The sequence below is a fragment of the Portunus trituberculatus genome, chromosome 15 (assembly GCF_017591435.1).
Source record: "Portunus trituberculatus isolate SZX2019 chromosome 15, ASM1759143v1, whole genome shotgun sequence".
NCBI classification, from domain to species: Eukaryota; Metazoa; Arthropoda; class Malacostraca; order Decapoda; family Portunidae; genus Portunus; species Portunus trituberculatus.
The window spans coordinates 18,402,986-18,423,628 of record NC_059269.1 but is presented as its reverse complement, the minus strand read 5'-3'; the positions used below and the strand labels follow the sequence as shown (position 1 = coordinate 18,423,628).

At 44.6% G+C, this 20,643-nt stretch overlaps 1 protein-coding gene across 4 annotated transcripts in view; it reads left to right on the top strand.

Moving 5' to 3' along the window:
• Positions 1–20,643, top strand: part of LOC123504167 (protein dead ringer homolog) — a 221,049-nt gene that overhangs the window by 184,101 nt on the left and 16,305 nt on the right. For all 4 annotated transcript variants that reach the window (XM_045254505.1, XM_045254504.1, XM_045254503.1 and 1 more), the window contains one exon: positions 12,310–12,493. In XM_045254505.1, the coding sequence (XP_045110440.1) occupies positions 12,310–12,493 (184 nt within the window). The remainder of the gene's footprint in view (positions 1–12,309; positions 12,494–20,643) is intronic.

The window sequence follows — 20,643 nt, the reverse complement described above, 5'->3', positions numbered from 1 at the left end:
CATCATCACCATTTCTTACTGGAAAATTAATATATCTTTTCAGAATTTCCTCTTTTTCCTTTTATTATATCCATTCATTCCCTTTTTCTTCTTTTTAATGTATCCCTACTTTTCTCCAATTCTCTCTCTCTCTCTCTCTCTCTCTCTCTCTCTCTCTCTCTCTCTCTCTCTGTCCTTTTTTTTCCATAATCTTTCATCGTAGTTGTTATTTCCTCTTCTCTTTCCCTCATTTCTCTTTGACTTACTTCCTCACTCCCTGTTCCATTTCTCTTTATTACCTATTTTCCCCTTTTTTCCCCTTTCGTCTCTTTGTTGCCTCGGATCACTCCCTAATTCCCTCTCTCTTTCCCTCTCTACCCTCCCTTTCCCTCTTCCTCCCTCGCTGTGCTTGCCGTTCGACGTTTAAGGATTAGGAAACAAAGCAGAATTGTTTTAAGAAGGTTATTACCCGTGTGTGTGTGTGTGTGTGTGTGTGTGTGTGTGTGTGTGTGTGTGTGTGTGCGTGCAATTACTGTGTCTTGCGTAACGTGTGTGTAACTGTGTATGGACGTTTATGAATGGAGGAAATGGCCGGTTAAGATGCACTTTAGAGGCTCTTCCTTATTACTGAGCGTTTCGTCGCGGACTTTGCATAAACGCTCCCTTTTACGACCCGCTTTCGTATTGTGGCGCGGGGGGAACTGTATCCCCCTGTCTTTTTTCTTGTTCCCTTGTCTTTTTTGTCGTCTCTTTTCTCCTGTTTTTTTTGTCTTTTCCGTGCTCCTTTTTGGGGGAACGGGGGAACATTCGCTGTTTTGTGTTTCTGTATGACTGTTACCTCTGATTTCTACCCTTCTCATTTCACCATTATCAGGTCAGACACTGAGATCACTATTACTGTTACTCCTATGATCACCATTGTCATAACCATCCTAGTTGTCTGTCACTTTTATACACAAGACAATTTCCTGAAGGTGATTGTTGTCTGGTGTTCATATTATTTCTTTATATAGGGACTGTCTCGTGTTGGTTATACGGTTTTCTGCAGCTTTCTGTATTCTTTATGTTCCTGTGTTGGTATTTTATTAGCCTCAAGTTGATAATTTACAGAGTACTTGAATATTCACACGAAGTTCAGGTTTGATAATGGGAAGAAACACTAAGTTATGTTTTAACCTTTTAATACTGGGACGCATTTTGACCTTCAGATTTGGGTGTGATTAGACGATTTTATTGACATTAGAGGAGGTCAGAATGTTAATGGCCACAGTCTCCATAAACTATTTCACTAATTTTTCCTTGCTCTCTTGGTAGAATATTTAATAAGTTTTCAGACATTCTTATTTTTTTTTCTTATTTCATTTCTTTATTTCCTAAGAATATTACTCATCTACTCATGTATTCGTTCATTCATTCATTCTTCCATATATTAGATTACCTATTCATTCATTTACTCATTCATTCAGTCATTCACTCAGTCTTTACACACACACACACACACACACACACACACACACACACACACACACACACACACACACACACACACACACATAGGGAGAGTCGTTTCCTCGTGTCGTTGCTCAATTCCATTCTTCCTCCATAACAGAGGCTGGAAGTAACCTGCTTCCCCGCCACCCACAGGAAGGAGGCCCTGCTGGGTGGTATCTCTCTCTCTCTCTCTCTCTCTCTCTCTCTCTCTCTCTCTCTCTCTCTCTCTCTCTCTCTCTCTCTCTCTCTCTCTCTCTCTCTCTCTCATGTAGTGGGTATGTTAGTAAAAGAGAGAAAAAGAGAGAAACAGGCAAATAGGTAGGCAAATCCAGAGATAGACAAACAGAGAGACAGACAGACACATACAGAAACAAAAACGCACTGCCTTTCTATCTACCAATCACAAAAATCTAGTAACGTTACATTAGCCTCCGAAATCATGAAGCAAGAGGCACACCACGCACAGTACAATGCCAGTGAAGAAGTCTACCATTTGACAGACCGGTGCGCCAACAACCTTTCAGCGGCGAACTCCTCCCATTCGATCTCCCTCCCCGGTCCTTCTTCGCGCCGCCCCTTAATCCCTCCTCCTTCCCTTCACGGCAGGATGTGGTGCGGTCTGAGGAACACGGGTGGCGCCTCTAAAAGACACACCACCCACGAGAGAGAGAGAGAGAGAGAGAGAGAGAGAGAGAGAGATACAGACAACCATTTGAGCTATCCGACACCCAAGTAACTGCCCCATAAGCCCAGTTCTTCCACTTCCTCACTCGTTCACTCCCAATTACCCAAACCAAGTTGAATTAAGTCCGTCGCCTCCGCCTCCCTAGTGAAAGAGGTGGACAGGGCGAGAATACACTATAGAAAATCCCCACCATCGCTGGACTACGACTGCTTGAACCCCGAAAGCCCCCAAACCAGGCCAGGATCTCTCAGTAACCACACGTTTTATGGATCAAGCAAAAAAGGAAAAAAAAAAGTGAGGGGGAGCGATTCTATAGATGTAGTTTTAATGGAAGAAAAAGAGGCCGAGATGTCATTCTACCCAAGGCCAGAGGAACGTAAAAGACAGTCTGTTTAGTGGCCTTTTTTCACCCTTGTTGATTCAGTGCGTAAGGGCGGAAGTTCGTCTGTTAGGAGGAAGGGGAGAAGGGCGAGTGTGCCATGGGGTTTTGCGACAATTTGTGATAGGGAGGGTAAAGCACCGAACGCCTGGCTGTGGTTACCTTTATAGGGGCACGAGGTAGGGGAGTGTGAGGGAGACGAAGGGAGGGGACCTTGAGCCCTGACAGACCGCCCTGAACCCTAAGACCAAAGCTTCTCCTCCTTCTCCTCCTCCTCCTCCTCCTCCTCCTCCTCCTCCTCCTCCTCCTCCTCCTCCTCCTCCTGGTAGTCCTTCTCTTCCTCCTTCTTTTCCTTCCTTCACTTACACACTTCTAGCAATAAATAATGTAAAGAGGGTTTCATTTCAAACAAAATCGAAAATGGTTGTTGGGTTTGAGAGAGAGAGAGAGAGAGAGAGAGAGAGAGAGAGAGAGAGAGAGACGGGGATTGTCTTTGAGAATTTATTGCTCATCCATCACGCCTTCACGGGTCGCTCTCTCTCTCTCTCTCTCTCTCTCTCTCTCTCTCTCTCTCTGGCAGTGCTTGGCCATCTTTTTTTCTCTCAGTGATGATGATGATGATGATGATATGATAATAATAATAATAATAATAATAATAATAATAATAATAATAATAATAATAAATGTTTGTTTTATGTTCATAGTCACGCGATAGTGGTGATGGTGTTACGTGTTTGAGGATGAGGACGCGTATATATAGTGATGCTGCTGATGATGATGATGATGCTTGTAAAGATGAGGTTGTAGTGGAAGAAGGGAAGGAAATAGTGATGAAGAAAAGGTTGACATCGAGAGCTATGTGTGTAAATGAATGAAAGGATGAATAGATATGTGGAGGAAAGAAGGGAGGGAGAGATGGGGGAGGGAAGAAGGGATGGATAGACGGATGAAAGGAGAGAGGATAAGTTAAATGGATTAATAGAAGAACTTACGGAGAAAAGAAAATGTGGAAGGATAGGAGAGAAGTTAGATGGATGGACGGCTGAAAGAAATGAGGAAGGAAAAAGACGAATGAATGGATGAAAGGACGGAAGAAGAAAGGAAGGGAAAGAAAGTTAGGTGGATAGATTGGACAGAGGGGAGGAAAGCTGGATGGATGGAGAGAGGGAGAGTGCGGTATGGTGGCGATGGTGGTGGTCGTCTTAGAAGAACAGGAGACATAGGACCATCCGCCTCGGGGTTTCAGAACAGGTCGTGACCATCCACCTCCATAAACAACTTATTTACTGGTCTCACTGCATTACCGCCGCCAGATGGCCTCTCCTCTCGTCCTCGTCTTCCACCCTCCCTCCACTCTCACTGGTCTGTCTGTCTCCTCTCTTTGTATTATCGCATCTGTGATCTGTTTTCAATATTTCATTCATTGTCTTTTGAAATTTTCGTTTTTTATATATTTTTCTTATCCAGTTACTCTACAATTTTTCTCTTTTTTTTCTTTCTTTCACATTGCAACATTTTTTTTTTTAGTCTTTCCTTAAACTCTATACGATTTTATCTCCTATCTTTATTTTTCTCTCCTTCACATTTCAGCCTTTTTTCAGTCTTTACTGAATTTTCTTCTTACTTTCCTGCAGTTTCAATTTTTCATTCCTTCTGTGTTCCTAATTCTTCTTCATGACTCGTGTTTTCTTACCCTTTTTCTTGTCATTTATTATATCACTGTTTGCTTTCCTTCCTTTTTATTCTCGCTCTTCTTCCGTTTTTTTTCTCTCCTCATTTGCATTTTGTTTACATAAGGAGAGTAAATCGTGCCTTTTAGAACATTACCTTTAAAAAATTGTAATCCTCACATCGGTAATATTTTCATGGTGCAATATGTTCATCTAATTATAGACTTAAGTATCATCATCCTCATCTTCTTTTAGTTCTCGTCCGTTTTTAATCTTCTCTTAGTCTTAAGCAGTTATTTATTCACTTTCAATCTTTTCTTACGTATTTCTGCATATAGTATTAATCCTCCTCTTTCGCTCCACGTTTCTTACTCTTAATTTTTTCTCTTTTTCCTTCTTCTTTCTCATCTTGTTTCAGTTTTCTACAGACAACCCTTCCAGTCTTTTCTTACGTATTTCTGTAAGTAGTATTAATCCTCCTCTTTCGCTCTACGCTTTTACTCTTAATTTTTCTCTTTTTCCTCCTTTTCTTTCTCATCTTCTTTCAGTTCTCTACAGACAACCCCGTAAGAACAAACATATATTTTGATATTTACCATTCGTTTGTGTTCATATGTGTTCCTTCTCCACCTTCTCCTGCTCCTTTATCCTGGTACATCCCGGACATAAACATCCCCTACAGAGCCTCCCCGGCCGCAAGTTTAGGTCCAGTACTGTTTTGTTTACCTCTGTTCCCCTAATGCTGGCAGACACAAGCCGCGTCAGGTTACTGCAAACACTCCCTCGTCCTCCGCACCAGACAGAGGCAGGCAGGCACGCAGGATAGAGAAGGGACGCCAGAGAATGGTGAAGGATGTCTAGCAGAGAGAGAGAGAGAGAGAGAGAGAGTGTGTGTGTGTGTGTGTGTGTGTAGGAAAATAAGAAAGAAAGGCAGGATGATAAGTTATGCATACTTTAAGGAATTCAATTAAAGGAAAAATTAAAGTTATTTATATTATTCTAAATCTGAGGGATTTTTTCTTCCTTCTCTGCAAAGTTAGTAATTCCGTATTTTTTAATAGGAATTTTACTAAACAGCCAACTAAATGGTGTTCAATTGCCTTTTGTAAATTAACTGCCCTCTTACTGTGTTCTTTTATTCCTACATTTTTTAACTGAAAAGGATCAAACATGGTAGAATGAAGAGAAAAAAAAATAGCAGTTACTAACAAATGCTTTACTGAACACATTATTACGAATTAAAAAAAGTAAAGCTAAGGAGAAAAAAACACATTAGAATCAAGTTAAATGAATACTTTTATAACCTAATACAAAATAAAAGTGACAAAGGTTAAGAGAAAAAAATTGAATTAAAACTCCCATATGGTTTTTATATGATCTTGAGAGACGGAAGGAAGCGTATGTCCACCTCTCCATATCCTACCATGCCCTTAAGCCGTGACCTGAAGGCAAGCTGAGGCGATTGTCCAGCGCCGTGTGTGGCATATGTAATGGTTTTATTGCTGTGTGTTGATGTGTGGGACCTGGGAGGGGTGTAGTGGTGAGGGAGAGGTCGTGGTGGTGAGGGGGGATGGCGAAACGAATTGACTCCTAAAAGCTTATATGTATAGTGGTGACGAAGGAGGAGGAGGAGGAGGAGGAGGAGGAGGAGGAGGAGGAGGAGGAGGAGGAGGAGGAGGAGGAGGAGGAGAAGGAGGAGGAGGAGGAGGAGGAGGAGGAGGAGGAGGAGGAGGAGGAGGAGGAGGAGAGCCAAAACGAGACGTCCATACATACATAAACAATTACACACACACACACACACACACACACACACACACACACACACACACACACACACACACACACACACACACACCAGAGGACTGGACTAAGGAAGGGAGAGATCTTGAGCATGTATTTGAGTTAGCAGAGGGAAGAAGTGATGAAGAAAATGGAAAATAAGTACTGGAGGAATGAAGGAACGAGGAGAAATATTCTTACTTCTGCATTTCAACTAAAGCTGCAAGTCTTTTATCATTTTCGAGATTAACAAGCTGAAAATGGAGGAAAAAGCTTGATTGTCATTTCGTGAGGGTTAGAACTGGAATACCCCATGTAGATGCTGGTAAATGTAGTTCTAACCCTCTGCCTCAAGTTAATTGTAATCGGTTACTGCGTCCATTCATCCTCTGATCCTGTCCACCTCAAGTTTAAGGCATCGCGGTGGCCAGTGAACCTCCAACCCCTCACCTCGCCTCCCGCCCTGTCCCGTCCTCTCGTGGAAGGTTAATTAGGGAGCATAATAAGGCTGGCGGCGGAGCTCCCGGGGTCTGGTGGGGGACATCCGTCGGGGGCTCCATGTCCCTTTGTCGCTAATTGTATATTTCTTTTTAGTTCCTGCTGCGGGGCCGTTATTGGGCGATAGCGTTACGGGTAGTGGGGGAGGAGGAAGGAAAGAGGCAGGAGCAGGGACAAGATCGGTTTTCTAATTATAGAGGACTTCTGGAAATTTGTCTTGCTTCGTGGGGAGGGAAAGAAAGGTGACTGGATATGGAAGGAGCGAGAGAGAGGGAGAGGGAAAAAAAGACAGGGATAGTCAGGGTTAACTTGTCAGGGGTGAGCAGAGAAACAAAGGCTTCAGTTGGCCATTAAGGGCGACGCGTAGGTAACAGAGGGAGAATATACGCCATTGGCTATTTCTGGTCGGGAGGGTTGATGGGCGAGGCGAGGCGCGGCGTCTGGACCAGCCCGGAGGAAGGACGCGGGAGGCTCCGAGGTGGTCAGCGGTTCCCTGATGGAGCGTGGTCACTCGCCCGCTGGGAGGCCTCAGTTTTACTACTCCCTGCACACAAGCCAACGCCTGCATTATTGTCTCTTGCCGTACGGGTGGTTGTCTCTTTTATTGTCTCTTGCTCTCTTTCCTCTCTCTCCTTCTCCTCCTTCAGCTGGCCACACGCGAGGCCCTCTCTTGTGTCACGCGGCTCCAAGGTTCAAGCTCTCCCCGCCTCCGCCTTGTGGGTGAGGACGTGTGCTGTGCAAGGGATAAAGTGCATGTACTCCCCTTGTCTGGTACTAGTTAGTCCCCCACCCGCCAAGTATCGCACCAGTTTGAATCACCAAGTCGTAAATTCAAGAACAAACTGTCGAGGTTCTCTCTCTCTCTCTCTCTCTCTCTCTCTCTCTCTCTCTCTCTCTCTCTCTCTCTCTCTCTCTCTCTCTCTCTCTCTCTCTCTCTCTCTCTCTCTCTCTCTCTCTCTCTCTCTCTCTCTCTCTCTCTCTCTCTCTCTCTCTCTCTCTCTCTCTCTGTCCTCAAACTTCAGCTCCTTCCTAGCTGGGCATCAGGTCACCGCAGAACCATAAATTGACTCTGGTTACCGTGGACACCGAGCCTCGTTTTCAAGTGCCCTTAGTGTCTGGCTGCGTTTGGCGCGTCATCACTCCGTTGAAGATCAGTGTTCGCCGTTTGCCTTAACTTCATTTCTGTCTCGGATACTCGTAGATAGTTCATTCACTGAGCAAAATCACTGAAATACATGGAAACCTGATATCTTTAACGCATTTTTTTTTTCAAGACCTAAAATAAGATAACAGTAGCCTAGACTGACTTCACTGTTCCATTTTATCATCACTTTCCTCACTGTCTCTCTCTCCTCACTCTCCTTCCTCCCTTCATCTTTTTTTTAGTTCTCTCCCCTTCGTCTTGTTCATTCTCTCCCTCGCTACAAATGCCTTAATGGGGAGGTCCTGTTACGTGGAAGGTGGTTAGGTGAAGGGGATTAGATTAGCGGCCCATTGCTCAATACACCCTCCTCCTCTTCCTCTTCCTCCTCTTCCTCTTCCTTTTTCCTTGTTTCTTCTTATTTTGGACATTTCCCAATTATTGTTTCTTTTCCAATTTTTTTTTTCAATTACGCTCCTACTACTATTACTACTACTACTACTACTACTACTACTACTACTACTACTACTACTACTACTACTACTACTACTACTACTACTACTCTCTACTCTCTCTCTCTCTCTCTCTCTCTCTCTCTCTCTCTCTCTCTCTCTCTCTCTCTTTGTTATCTCACCCCTGTAGGGCTTCACCTGCAGGGAAGGAAGCCCCACCAACGTCTCAATATTAGTGTGATGCATCTTAAGTCTTCTGGGCTCACCTGACTTGCGCCGCCCACCTCCTGTTGTTCCTCTAGTTGTTTGTCTTTGTCTCACTGCATTGTTTGTCTATCAACCTAACCTGATTTAATCTAGCCCAACGTAACCCAACCTAACCTAACCTAACTTAACCTAACTCAATCCGCCTCTTGTTCTTTGTCTCCCTGTACTGCTTCTGTTTCTTAATCTAACTTAACCTAACCTAACCTAGTGTGACCTCTTTTCAATATTGTGACCTTCCTTCTCTCTCTCAACCCTTTCTGTACTCAATCCACCTCTTGTCCTTTGTCTCCTAGTACTGCTTCTTTCTCTTAATCTAACTCAACCTAACCTAACCTAATCTAGTGTGTGACCTCTTTTCAATATTGTGACCTTTCCTTATCTCTTTCAACCCTTTCAGTACTCAATCCACCTTTTGTTCTTTGTCTCCCTGTATTGCTTCTTGTCTCTTAATCTAACTCAACCTAACCTAACCTAACCTAGTGTGTGACCTCTTGTCAATATTGTGACCTTTCCTTATCTCTTTCAACCCTTTCAGTACTCAATCCATCTTTTGTTCTTTGTCTCCCTGTATTGCTTCTTGTCTCTTAATCTAACTCAACCTAACCTAACCTAGTGTGTGATCTCTTTTCAATATTGTGACCTTTCCTTCTCTCTTTCACCCCTTTCAGTATCGTGACATCGGGTATTCTTGATCTTATTCATTATGTCTCAGAAGGATGCGAAGTTAAGAATGGTGCTTTCTGTACAAGATATTGTTGTTTCGCATAATGAGTGAAAATGTCAAGTGAATTAAAATAAAATATATGTAAAATTATAATTCAATAAGAGAGAGAGAGAGAGAGAGAGAGAGAGAGAGAGAGAGAGAGAGAGAGAGAGAGACACACACACACACACACACACACACACACACACACACACACACACACACACACACACACACACACACACACACACACATGCACAACACACACACACACACAGAAGGTTCGGATGGCGGTGTAGGAAGGGGAGAGAGAGAGAGAAGGGGTACGCCTCTGTACAATACTCGCTGAGGTCAACCTGGCGTGGCCGCGGGGGAGAGCTGGGGCAGGAGGGCGTGGTAGCGGCGGCACATCACCGTGTTCCCACGCCATAAGTCAGACCGAACTGATGGTTGATGATACACTGTGCTGTGGTGGTGGTGGTGGTAGTGATGATGGTGGTGGTTGTGGTGATGGTGGTGGTGGTGGTGGTGGTGCTGGTGGTTGTGGTGGTGGTGGTGAGGCCTTCGTGTGAGAGTAGATGATGCCAGAGAGAGAGAGAGAGAGAGAGAGAGAGAGAGAGAGAGAGAGAGAGAGAGAGAGAGAGAGATTTGGGGATGGGATAGAAAAGTACTAAGTGAGGGATGGATGAGTGGAGGTGATAGTAGTAGTAATAGTAGTAGTAGTAGTAATAGTAGTAGTAGTAGTAGTAGTAGTTGTAAGAGGAGGAGGAGGAGGAAGAGGAAGAAGAGGAAGGGGATTAATGAAAGGGAAAGATTAGGAGAGGCAGAAGGGGAGGAGGATGGAGGGAGAGGAGAGAGAGAGAAAAAAAAAACACCTGCGGATAATTCAGGTGTGAATCATATGTTCAGCAATTCTCTCTCTCTCTCTCTCTCTCTCTCTCTCTCTCTCTCTCTCTCTCTCTCGGTGGTATCAGTGGCGCAATACAATGCTTCACTCCCCACTCAGATGTTTCACCGTCACCTCTGCCGCCAATCACTGTACTTATCACACTCCTTATAGTCTACATGAATAGCGTCAGGTTGCCGATTGTGCCCGCGGCGCCGCCACCTGGCCGCGATCGGGGCCAAATTAGAGGCCGGGGCGGGGCGGGGCGGATAATAACACACAATTAATGGGATAATGCAAGGCTGGAGGGGCGGCGGGAACTGGCTGTTTTAGGGTGAGTAACGACAGGCACTTTGTGGGAGTGGCGGGGCGGGTGTGGGCGGGGCGGCTGATGGATCAGGTGTTTGATACAGCCTGAGGGTGGCGCTGACGGCGGGGATTGCGGCCACGTGGATCTCCTTCCTGCTGCTGGTAATGTCTCTGGTTTCCTCGTCGAACAGTGTTGTCAGGATGTCGGCGTGAGGTGCGAGTGGCGGGGAGGCTGGAGAAGAGTTAAGAGCGACAGAGTTGGAGAGTCATCACTCGCACACAAAGGAACAGGAAAAAAACAAACAGCAACAGACCTTTTGGCTCCTATACAGAACTTGATGAACGATGATATAATCTGAAATTCTAAAGCGAAGAACGTAAAATATTATAAAGGGAAAGACATTTTTTAAAGATTTATGCGTATTGTACATTTAAAACCCGAAATTTCAAGTCATGGGATGGAGAAAATACAGAAGCAGGCAGGGCAGTGTACCAAGACAAATATATCTTTATTGAATAGCACACTACGCCTTCGCTTCCTCAACCTCCTTTTCATACCAGACCGTGATTACCTGCCCGTCCAAGCTGCTCACCTGCGTCTAATGCAAGGTAGCTTTCCATTAACACCTGAGGGGAAAAATTGAGGAAAAAAATTGACTGCATCTCTCACTTTGGTATGAATGAGTGAATTTTCCGCATCCGTGAAACCTGTAAGTGCAGTCATCTCTCTCTCTCTCTCTCTCTCTCTCTCTCTCTCTCTCTCTCTCTCTCTCTCTCTCTCTCTCTCTCTCTCTCTCTCTCTCTCTCTCTCTCTTTCTAGGGGGAGCAGGCAGGAATTTTTATTGATTTTAATTTCAGGCGTGAAGTTGTTGCAGTTTTTATTGGATATTTTTATGAATGAACAATTACAAGGAACTTATTTTTAAGAGGTGAATGTAAAGAAAATGTTTTAAATGTATGATTCTCTCTCTCTCTCTCTCTCTCTCTCTCTCTCTCTCTCTCTCTCTCTCTCTCTCTCTCTCTCTCTCTCTCTCTCTCTCTCTCTCTCTCTCTCTCTCTGAATATCTAGGAAAGACTCCTCTCTTGTCGCCTGTGACATTAATCTTCTCACTGATGGGTTGTTGTGATATTGAGACTCGGTCATTCCTCCTCCTCCTCCTCCTCCTCCTCCTCCTCCTCCTCCTCCTCCTCCTCCTCCTCCTCCTCCTCCTCCTGTTCTGTCACTCATCAACTCTCCCCATCCTTCACTCTCTCTTCCCTTGACTTCGCATTAGTATTTTTATTTCACTTCCTCCTTGCTCTTCTTCTTCTTCTTCCTCCTCCTCCTCCTCCTCCTCCGCCTCCTCCTCCTCCTCCTCCTCCTCCTCCTCCATCAGCACCGCCGACATCGATCACACTCCTCTCCATGTCAATTTTTTATCCTCTCTCCACTTTCCGTCACCACCACCACCACCACCACCACCGCCACCAACCAGCAACACCACGTTCAATTTTAGTCATCTCTCCATCACTCGTCACTCACCACCACTCACCACCACACGTACACAACCCTTTATTGCATCATCTTCACCATCACCACCACCGCCAGCCCGCCAGTGAGGGACCCGCCCCGCGCCGCCATGTCCCCGCCGGTCCATATTGGCGCGGCACTAATTGTCGCGGGTCCATTAATAACAGTGACACACCGGCATCGCTGGCGCTTCATTTGTCACCGTGGCACTCTTGATAACTGGCCCCAGTTGGCACCTCCGCCTGTAATGAGTCGCGGCCGTCCTACTGTCTGGTGGTGGTGGTGGTGGTGGTAGTGGATGGGTTCTGCACTCCCTTGCTGCTTCCACTCTATCACCACCACTGCCATGCTCTCCACCTCCTCCATCACCTTGAAGACCTGGGCCATTCCCTTCCATGCCCCTTACTTCATTTCTCTCATTCCCCTCTATCTCTCCCATTCCTCATTACTGCCAGAGTATCATTCCTTTTCCCTCCCCACACTCCATTTTCCAGCGCCCTCCACCACTCCCCTCCCTGCTGACGTCCCTCGCGCCCCTCACCTCGCCCTCTCTCCCGCAGGCACGCCCATCAACCGGCTGCCCATCATGGCCAAGCAGGTGCTGGACCTGTACGAGCTGTACAAGCTGGTGGTGGAGCGCGGCGGCCTGGTGGACGTCATCAACAAGAAGCTGTGGCAGGAGATCATCAAGGGCCTCAAGCTGCCCTCCTCCATCACCAGCGCCGCCTTCACCCTCAGGACGCAGTGAGTATTTACTGTGCTGATAATACTAACGACACTGTTTCCTTTGTTGTCTCTATTCCAGACAGTTTGATAACATTAACTCAATTCTGTCTTCGATTAGACCTTTAAAAGACATCACAAGTCAACTAAAGCTCTTCTAATCCATGATTTTCAACAAACGTCGAAGTACTGTTTGAAAAAGTGAGAAAAAGACGTCTGCTCTTCATTACCTTTCTATTTACCCATGTCCGTGAAGTGTCTGGTCGAATATCACCACGTTGACTTCCACCGAGTTTAATATTTTCTTTAACCCCTTCAGTACCTTGACGCACTTCCATATTCACTCTGCTTACTATTTGGTGACTTTCTACAGCTTCAGAAACGTATGTGGGGGGGATTAAGATAGTGAAGACTATGGCCTCCTCTGACCCTTGCTAATGTCAATAAAATGGTCTAATTATACACAAATCTCAAGGTAAAAATGTGTCCCAGTATTGAAGGCGTTAATTAATATGAAATCATCAAGTATGCTAACAATCGATCAAATACTACGTCTTATTAGATTATCACTAAATCAGAGGACATAAGACTATGGAACAATGCAGGATATAGTGGAAGTGAGTACAGAAAGCTACAATATGTGCCCGACTGTGCTACAAAGGCTTTGCGGCACCACGGGTAGATCACGCTTGGGTCTCTAATTCGTGAACTTTGCCCTGACCTAGAAAGTCGACGATGCACATCACTGAGCTCAAATTAGCATGATACTCCTACTTCTGTGTTCCTGAACCTTCCCCACACACAAAAAAATCATCGGTATTCCATTTTTTATACACTGGCAAGCAAAAAACAGCAATGAGGTGATTGTGGAACCATTTTACGATTGAATTTTCTTTGTTGGTTAGCTAACAAACGAAAAAATGGGGTGAGTAAGCCCTAAGAAGACTTTAACCCAAATACGAAGCACCGCCCGCGCCTTCCCACGGTCGCCCATCTCGGGGAATTGAGGTTTGCATTAATGATGAGGCGGGATGGGCGTGTGGGTGATGGGGCTTCACAGTGGCAAGAATAATGGGCTGTGGTCTTCGAGTTTCCACCCATTATCCAAGTATTCAGTGGTCTGTTTAAGGAGAAGGAGGAGGAGGAGGAGGAGGAGGAGGAGGAGGATGGAAACGGTGGGGCTTAATGTGATGTTAAGATGTATGTGTGTGTGTGTGTGTGTGTGTGTGTGTGTGTGTGTGTGTGTGTGTGTGTGTGTGTGTGTGTGTGTGTGTGTGTGTGTGTGTGTTATTCCTATTGCTTTACTGTTACCACTACCACCACCACTACCACCGCCTCTACTACTACTGCTGCTGCTACTACTACTACTACTACTACTACTACTACTACTACTACTACTACTACTACTTCTACTACTACCACCTCTACTGCTACTACTACCACCACCATCACCACCAACACCCCTACCACAACACCTACCTCACAAAAACACCAACAAACACCAAAAACACCATCAAAATTACGTTGAAACACCCTCAAACACACAAAAACACACTCAACACCGGAACTTGCCTGACTCTTCGCTACACACAAGCACAACACAAGCACCAACATCACCAGAAGCAGAAACACGAGCACAATAAAGGAGGCAAGAGATCCCAAGAACAGGTGGCATACTAAAGGTCCATAATCAGAAACTCCTTCCTCTCTTACTACGGCAATTTTTCAAGGCCACAGAGACAGCTAACCGGGTGTTTTAAGACAGTTTCTCCTATTAATACACTAGAAATCTTGCCAATCCATCACCACAACCATAAAAATACTCATAACTTCTTCAATACCGTAACACATTTTTACCTTGAGATTTGTGTACGATTAGACCATTTTATTGACTCTAGGAAAGGTCTATGGAGGTCAGTAGATTAATGGCCACTGTGTACACTATTTTAATTCCCCACATAAGTTTCTGAAATTGTATAAAATCTTCAAATAGGAACCAGAATGAATATGGAAACGCGTCATGCTACTGGATAGTTTAAAAACACGAGTATCTTCAACCGAAGCCCCTGGAAAGCAGTGACGGTGAGAGAGCAAAGCGTTTCTGAATAGTCATAACGCGGCTGCTGTGCTTGGAGACTGGTAGCGGCGAGTTGTGGGCCAGACCATCGGCATAATAACAGTGATTGCCGCTCCTGGTGCTCGGTAGAAACGATAAACACTGCTCGGGGCGATAGGGGGCGATGGGACCTGAGGCTGTTGGGTAATGACGACTGTGGTTTGGAATTATTTAGTAGAATTTAGCAGTTTTTTTTCATACTTAAGCATTATTTTGTATAGTTTTCTTGATAGTGGCAGTGTTTGGCGGTTTTTCTTTACATTTCGACACTGATTTCCTTATCTTTACGTTTTATTGATTTGTTTAAAGTATCTTGATAGAGAGAGAGAGAGAGAGAGAGAGAGAGAGAGAGAGAGACGTACACACATAGGTAACAATTAAGTAAGTGAAGACGAATAGCCCCAGGCGAAGAAACCCCGCCCACACTCTCGCTCTGCCGCCCACAACGTCCACACTCTTCCTATGTATCGAAGTTGTTGTAGTAGTAGTAGTAGTAGTAGTAGTAGTAGTAGTAGTAGTAGTAGTAGTTGTTTGTTGTTGTTGTTGTTGTTGTTGTTGTTGTTGTTGTTGTTGTTGTTGTTGTTGTTGTTGTCAGTGCACACTTTTGTCATTATTGTGGTTGTTGTTTGTACAGTTTTTTTTCAAGTTATTGCTATAGAATTCTTTTATAAGTTAGTAACCAAAACATTCTCTCTCTCTCTCTCTCTCTCTCTCTCTCTCTCTCTCTCTCTCTCTCTCTCTCTCTCTCTCTCTCTCTCTCTCTCTCTCTCTCTCTCTCTCACACACACACACACACACACACACACACACACACACACACACACACACACACACACACACAGGTAACCACACTGAGCATTACCTTGTGATCATAAATATTGAGATAATTGCTCACTAATTATGCCGATACACCTGCCGCCACTTCCTCGAATTTTGCCGAGTGAAACAACGAGTGACAGCAACTCCTCCTCCTCCTCCTCCTCCTCCTCCTCCTTCTCCTCCTCCTCCTCCTCCCGTTTAATGATGCTCTTTAGGTTTCCGTAAAGTGATACTAATGAAACTTTTGTGGTGCAGCGCCATGAGGAGGAAAAGGAGGAGGAGGAGGAGGAGGAGGAGGAGAGAATACGAGTTGGAATGAGTTAGTTTCGAAGACGTAAAAAAGAGAAATAGGGCGGAGGAGGAGGAGGAGGAAGAGGAATAAGAACGGAAGGGAAAAGAGGAAAAAGAGGAGGAGGAGGAGGAGGAGGAAGAGGAAGACGATGAGAAGGATGTAGAAGAAGGGGGAGACAAAGGGAGATATATGGAGGAAGAGGAAGAGGAAGAAGAAGAAGAGGAGGAGGAGGAGGAGGATGGGAAGAGGTAAGCAACACAAAGAGGAAGTTTTAGTGTGAGGGCAGACAGACAGACAGATGGACATACATACATACAGACATACATACATACATACAGACAGACAGACAGAGGGAAGACCGCGGTACATGCAGGTGACTGTCCATAGCTGTGTTAATTAAGGTGTAATGACAGGTGTTTCCGTCCATTAGTGTGTGTGTGTGTGTGTGTGTGTGTGTGTGTGTGTGTGTGTGTGTGTGTGTGTGTGTGTGTGTGTACGATACGTCTGATTACTGGTGGTGACGGTGTTGTTCTCTCTCTCTCTCTCTCTCTCTCTCTCTCTCTCTCTCTCTCTCTCTCTCTCTCTCTCTCTCTCTCTCTCTCTCTCTCTCTCTCTCTCTCTCTCTCTCTCTCTCTCTCTCTCTCTCTCTCTCTCTCGCCGTCTTTTACTTTAGATGTGACAGTGTAGCTAATCACAGTAACATCTTAAGACTCAACCGAACTACTGCGCTTCGTTCTTTCTTTGCCTTCCTTTGTGTCCTCTCTGCATCCTCTGCCTCCTCTTTTATTAAGTGAGCTGACTTGATGCTTTGTTTGGACATTACACGTATCGCGGCAGAAATTATAGGTTCGTAAAACTATCCACTCTTTTCCTGTTACATTTGTCCATTTGCACTTCAGACCACCCGCTGCAGGGCGTGGTGTGGGTGGACTGAAGGGACAGGGACGCTGGGAGGTGGGGAGGAGCAGGAGGAGGGTCAGGGGAAGGGAAAAGTGGTAGTAGTTGAGGAGATATGTAGACTGCTTGTAGATTGTGTGGATTTAGTGAATGTGTGTGTGTGTGTGTGTGTGTGTGTGTGTGTGTGTGTGTGTGTGTGTGTGCAGTAGTGTGTATCGTATGAGCGTTATAAACATACACTTCTCAGTAAAGCACCATGAATGAATGTTAGTTAATGGACTGTTTGTAGGCTTTGTGTCTGAGCTGCATGATTCTGAGTTAAGTTCACGTTGACAGACTGGTTAGAAAAGTTAGGATAAGGAGTCTGTTCTTCCCTGTGTGTCTAATTTTTCTCGCTAGAGTCTTTCCAGGAGACTTCAGCTTTATAATAACCAGTAGTTCCGCTGTCGTAGTGTCCTCGTGTATAAAAAAAACCCTAGCATTAATCTCCAACCACATTTCTCACGACCCGCTACCAACTTACCTCGTCTTCGTGACAAAGAAGTGGAGGAAGAAGGTTAAGTTTGAGGACAGTGAGATATGCCTATCTGTCTCTACCTGTACCGTGACAGCAAAACAGACAGGTGGGGGTGAGGGTGATGGTGGGGCTGTCCCTGTCCTCACCGCCGCAGCTACTGGTGTTGAGTGCTGGATCTCTGCCTTTCCCCAGGGCCACCATGCACTCTAGCGCTCACGCATATGTTGGCCCATAGCAAGGTTCATTGTGGCCTGACGCTGCTATGGAATGGGGTTTGGACGATAGTTTTCATAGCCTTATTCAGAAACGCTTTGCACTCTCGCGACGATTATTTCCAAAGACTCTAATTGAAGATATTCATGTTCTTAAGGGTATTTTTATGGTTTTGGTGATGGATTAGCAATATTTCTAATTGATCATAAGGATAAACTGTCTTGAAAACTCAGCTAGTTGTCTAAAGGGGACTTGAAAAATTGTCGTGGTGAAAAGGCAAGGCGTTTCTGAATATGGCCGTCAGACTCAGTAAGGACAGGCGAGGACAGGAGAGGACGGCCGCCACACTCTTTCCTGTCTACTTTACTCATCCCAAATACTGACAAATGCATTAGGTGTGTAGGGGCGTATTGCGTCTACTTCCCTTACTCGTAAACCATTGTAGCACCGATACTCCCTCCAGTTATTAGTGAAGTGTTTGGTCATCTTCTAAGGTTCTCGATTCACCACCAGCATAATTTCTCTCCTGTAATGGCCTTAGATAGTGTTGCATGTCTGTATGTGTGTCTGTATGTGGGTGGGTGGGTCGGTGTGTGTGTGTCTGTGTGTGTGTGTGTGTGTGTGTGTGTGTGTGTGTGTGTGTGTGTGTGTGTGTGTGTGTGTGTGGGTGTGTTTGTTGGGGGAAGGAGTATATGTGTTCTTACCTAACTGTACATTTAATTAGATTGAGTGAAGTTCGTTGTGTACCGTCCTGTAATACTGTTACGTACTTACTCCTTCCTGAAACGTAATTGTTGTACACACACACACACACACACACACACACACACACACACACACACACACACACATTTTTTCTGTAATATTCATTTATCACCGTGACTGAAAAAAGAGGATTTTCTCACACATTTTTTTAATCTTTACCTTTACAGTCTCTTACCTTGCCTAAGAATGTGTGTGTGTGTGTGTGTGTGTGTGTGTGTGTGTGTGTGTGTGTGTGTGCCATACGTACTCACGCCCTCGTATCTAACAGTCTTCCGCGAGATCCCACACTGACCACTGAATTAAGGAAGCCCGTCTGGGTCCGCGTGCTCGTAAACGGAAGGTGCGCCGAACGTAAGTCAGCCCGAACCACGCCTCCCGCACGCCCTGGCCAGCCCTCGCCCGCTACCGTCTTGCTTCCCAGCCTGCCTTCCTTTCTCCGCCTCCCACGCAACCACACCGCCCCCTCGCCACCCTCACACTATCCCCTCACCGCCCCCCACACCTCCCCCGCCGCCCTCACATCCTCTAAATAAGTCTTCAGGAATTCAAACACCGAGGTCCGTATTCGTTAGCGCTTTGTGGTTTCATAACAGCTGTTTTTAGATGCCACAGAGATGACTGTTCGTGTTTTCATTGATATTTTGTAACTGATGGCGTAGAATTATTGCTAAACTATCACTACCATTATGAAGACTTACTTGGAAACTCGTAACTTTCAATACAGCTTGTAATCAGAAAGAGAACACTTCAAAAGTCACAGTAACATTCACTACAGCTTAGCATTTTGAAGACACCCTTGAAAAAATTATCCCAATAACGTTAACTACAGCTTTTGATCATGGAAATACTACTTAAAAACTCACAATAGCTTTATATACAACCCGCAATTATAAAAGCACCCTTGAAAACCTCCAGCAACTTTCATTAGAGTCTGGTAAGAGGAAAAAAAAGCTCTGGAATGTTTAAGAATACGAGTTTATTGTATTGCCATTCTCTTTCTTCAATTCTGGGAAAGAAGAAAGGAAGGCTCAGTGGAGGACTTTGGAAGCTATAAAGAGTTTGACGGTGATTATGTGGAGTTGATGGTAGTAGTCGTGGTGGTGGTGGTGATGGTGGTGGTGGTGGAGGTGACCTTGGCGGGAAACGGGATCGGCAGAGCTTGAAGAATGGAAGGGAAGAGAAGGGAAGGAAGGGATTTCGTTAGTATGTTGTTATTGTTTGGTCTGATTATAAAGTTGAGAGGAAGGTGTTGATCTACTTACTCATAGAAATGTTGAGTTTTTATCATTTATTTTTTCGTTACCATTTGTCACACGCACACACACACACACACACACACACACACACACACACACACACACACACACACACACACACACACACACAATAGAAGTAGTACTAGTAATAGTAGTAGTAGTTGTAGCAGTAGTAGTAGTAGTACGAATAGTAATAGTAGTTGTTGTTTTTGTAGTAGTAGTAATAGAAGTAGAAGTCGTAGTAGTAGTAGTAGTAGTAGTAGTAGTAGTAGTAGTAGTAGTAGTAGTAGTAGTAGGAGTAGCATGTTGGATTGGTATAAGTTAACGAGGATGCAGTAAACTCCTTCGTAAACTGGGTAAACTCTTAATTTATGGCCACCTCACCTCCACCTTTTGAAATATTACCTCTTCTTTCTCTTCCCCTCTTCCTCCTCCTCCACACTGCCATGCTTCCTACCCTCAATTCCTTCCGCTCCCACTGCTCTATTATTCCGTATATTTACAACTTCCCCTTGGCTTAACTTCACCTGAAACATCTCAATGACTTCCCTTTTATAACTGCTTCACTTTCCCTTACTCGTAAAAATGTTTGTCTAGTTTTCTTTTCTCTCTCTTTTTTCTTCCAGTGTCTATTATCACTAGTTTTCTTTTCTGGTATTTTTTTGTATTCTTTAGTTTCAAGTGTGTTTCTTTTATTTCTCTCTTTTTATCTTCTATTTTTTTCATTGTTCACTTTTTTATCTTTATTTTTCTGTATTCTTACATTTTTTTATTGTTTTGTTCATCTTGCGGATCTTCTACATCCTCTTTCTATCTACTTTTCTCAGTCTTCCATTTCTTTACTTCCTACATCCGTAATCTTCCACGTATCTTCTGCATTTCCTCTTTTGTAACCCAATATTTCCATCCTTTTCATATCTTGCACATTCCTTTTTTGTCTATTTTCCCAACTTTCCTTTCCTTTTTTTACGTAATTTTTATCAGTCTACTTTTCTTCCACTAACTCTTCCACTCTTCACTTCTTTCTTTTGAACTGTTTAGCTTCCCACTTTCCTCGTTCTAATTCTCTACATCTCTCCCTCTCTTCTTTACATCCATGTCCTCTTTACTCGCATAGTAATAACTGAGTGTAGTCCATCCCTCACGAAGCTAACCCGCATACCACTCCCATTGCGTTGGTGAGCAGAGAAAGCCTGGCTAATCTCTACTTATCACGCGTACATTTCATTCCCTCTCTCCTTTCCCGATGCTCTGAATAAAGTTGCGAATTCCTGAATGTTTATACCAAAGAGGACG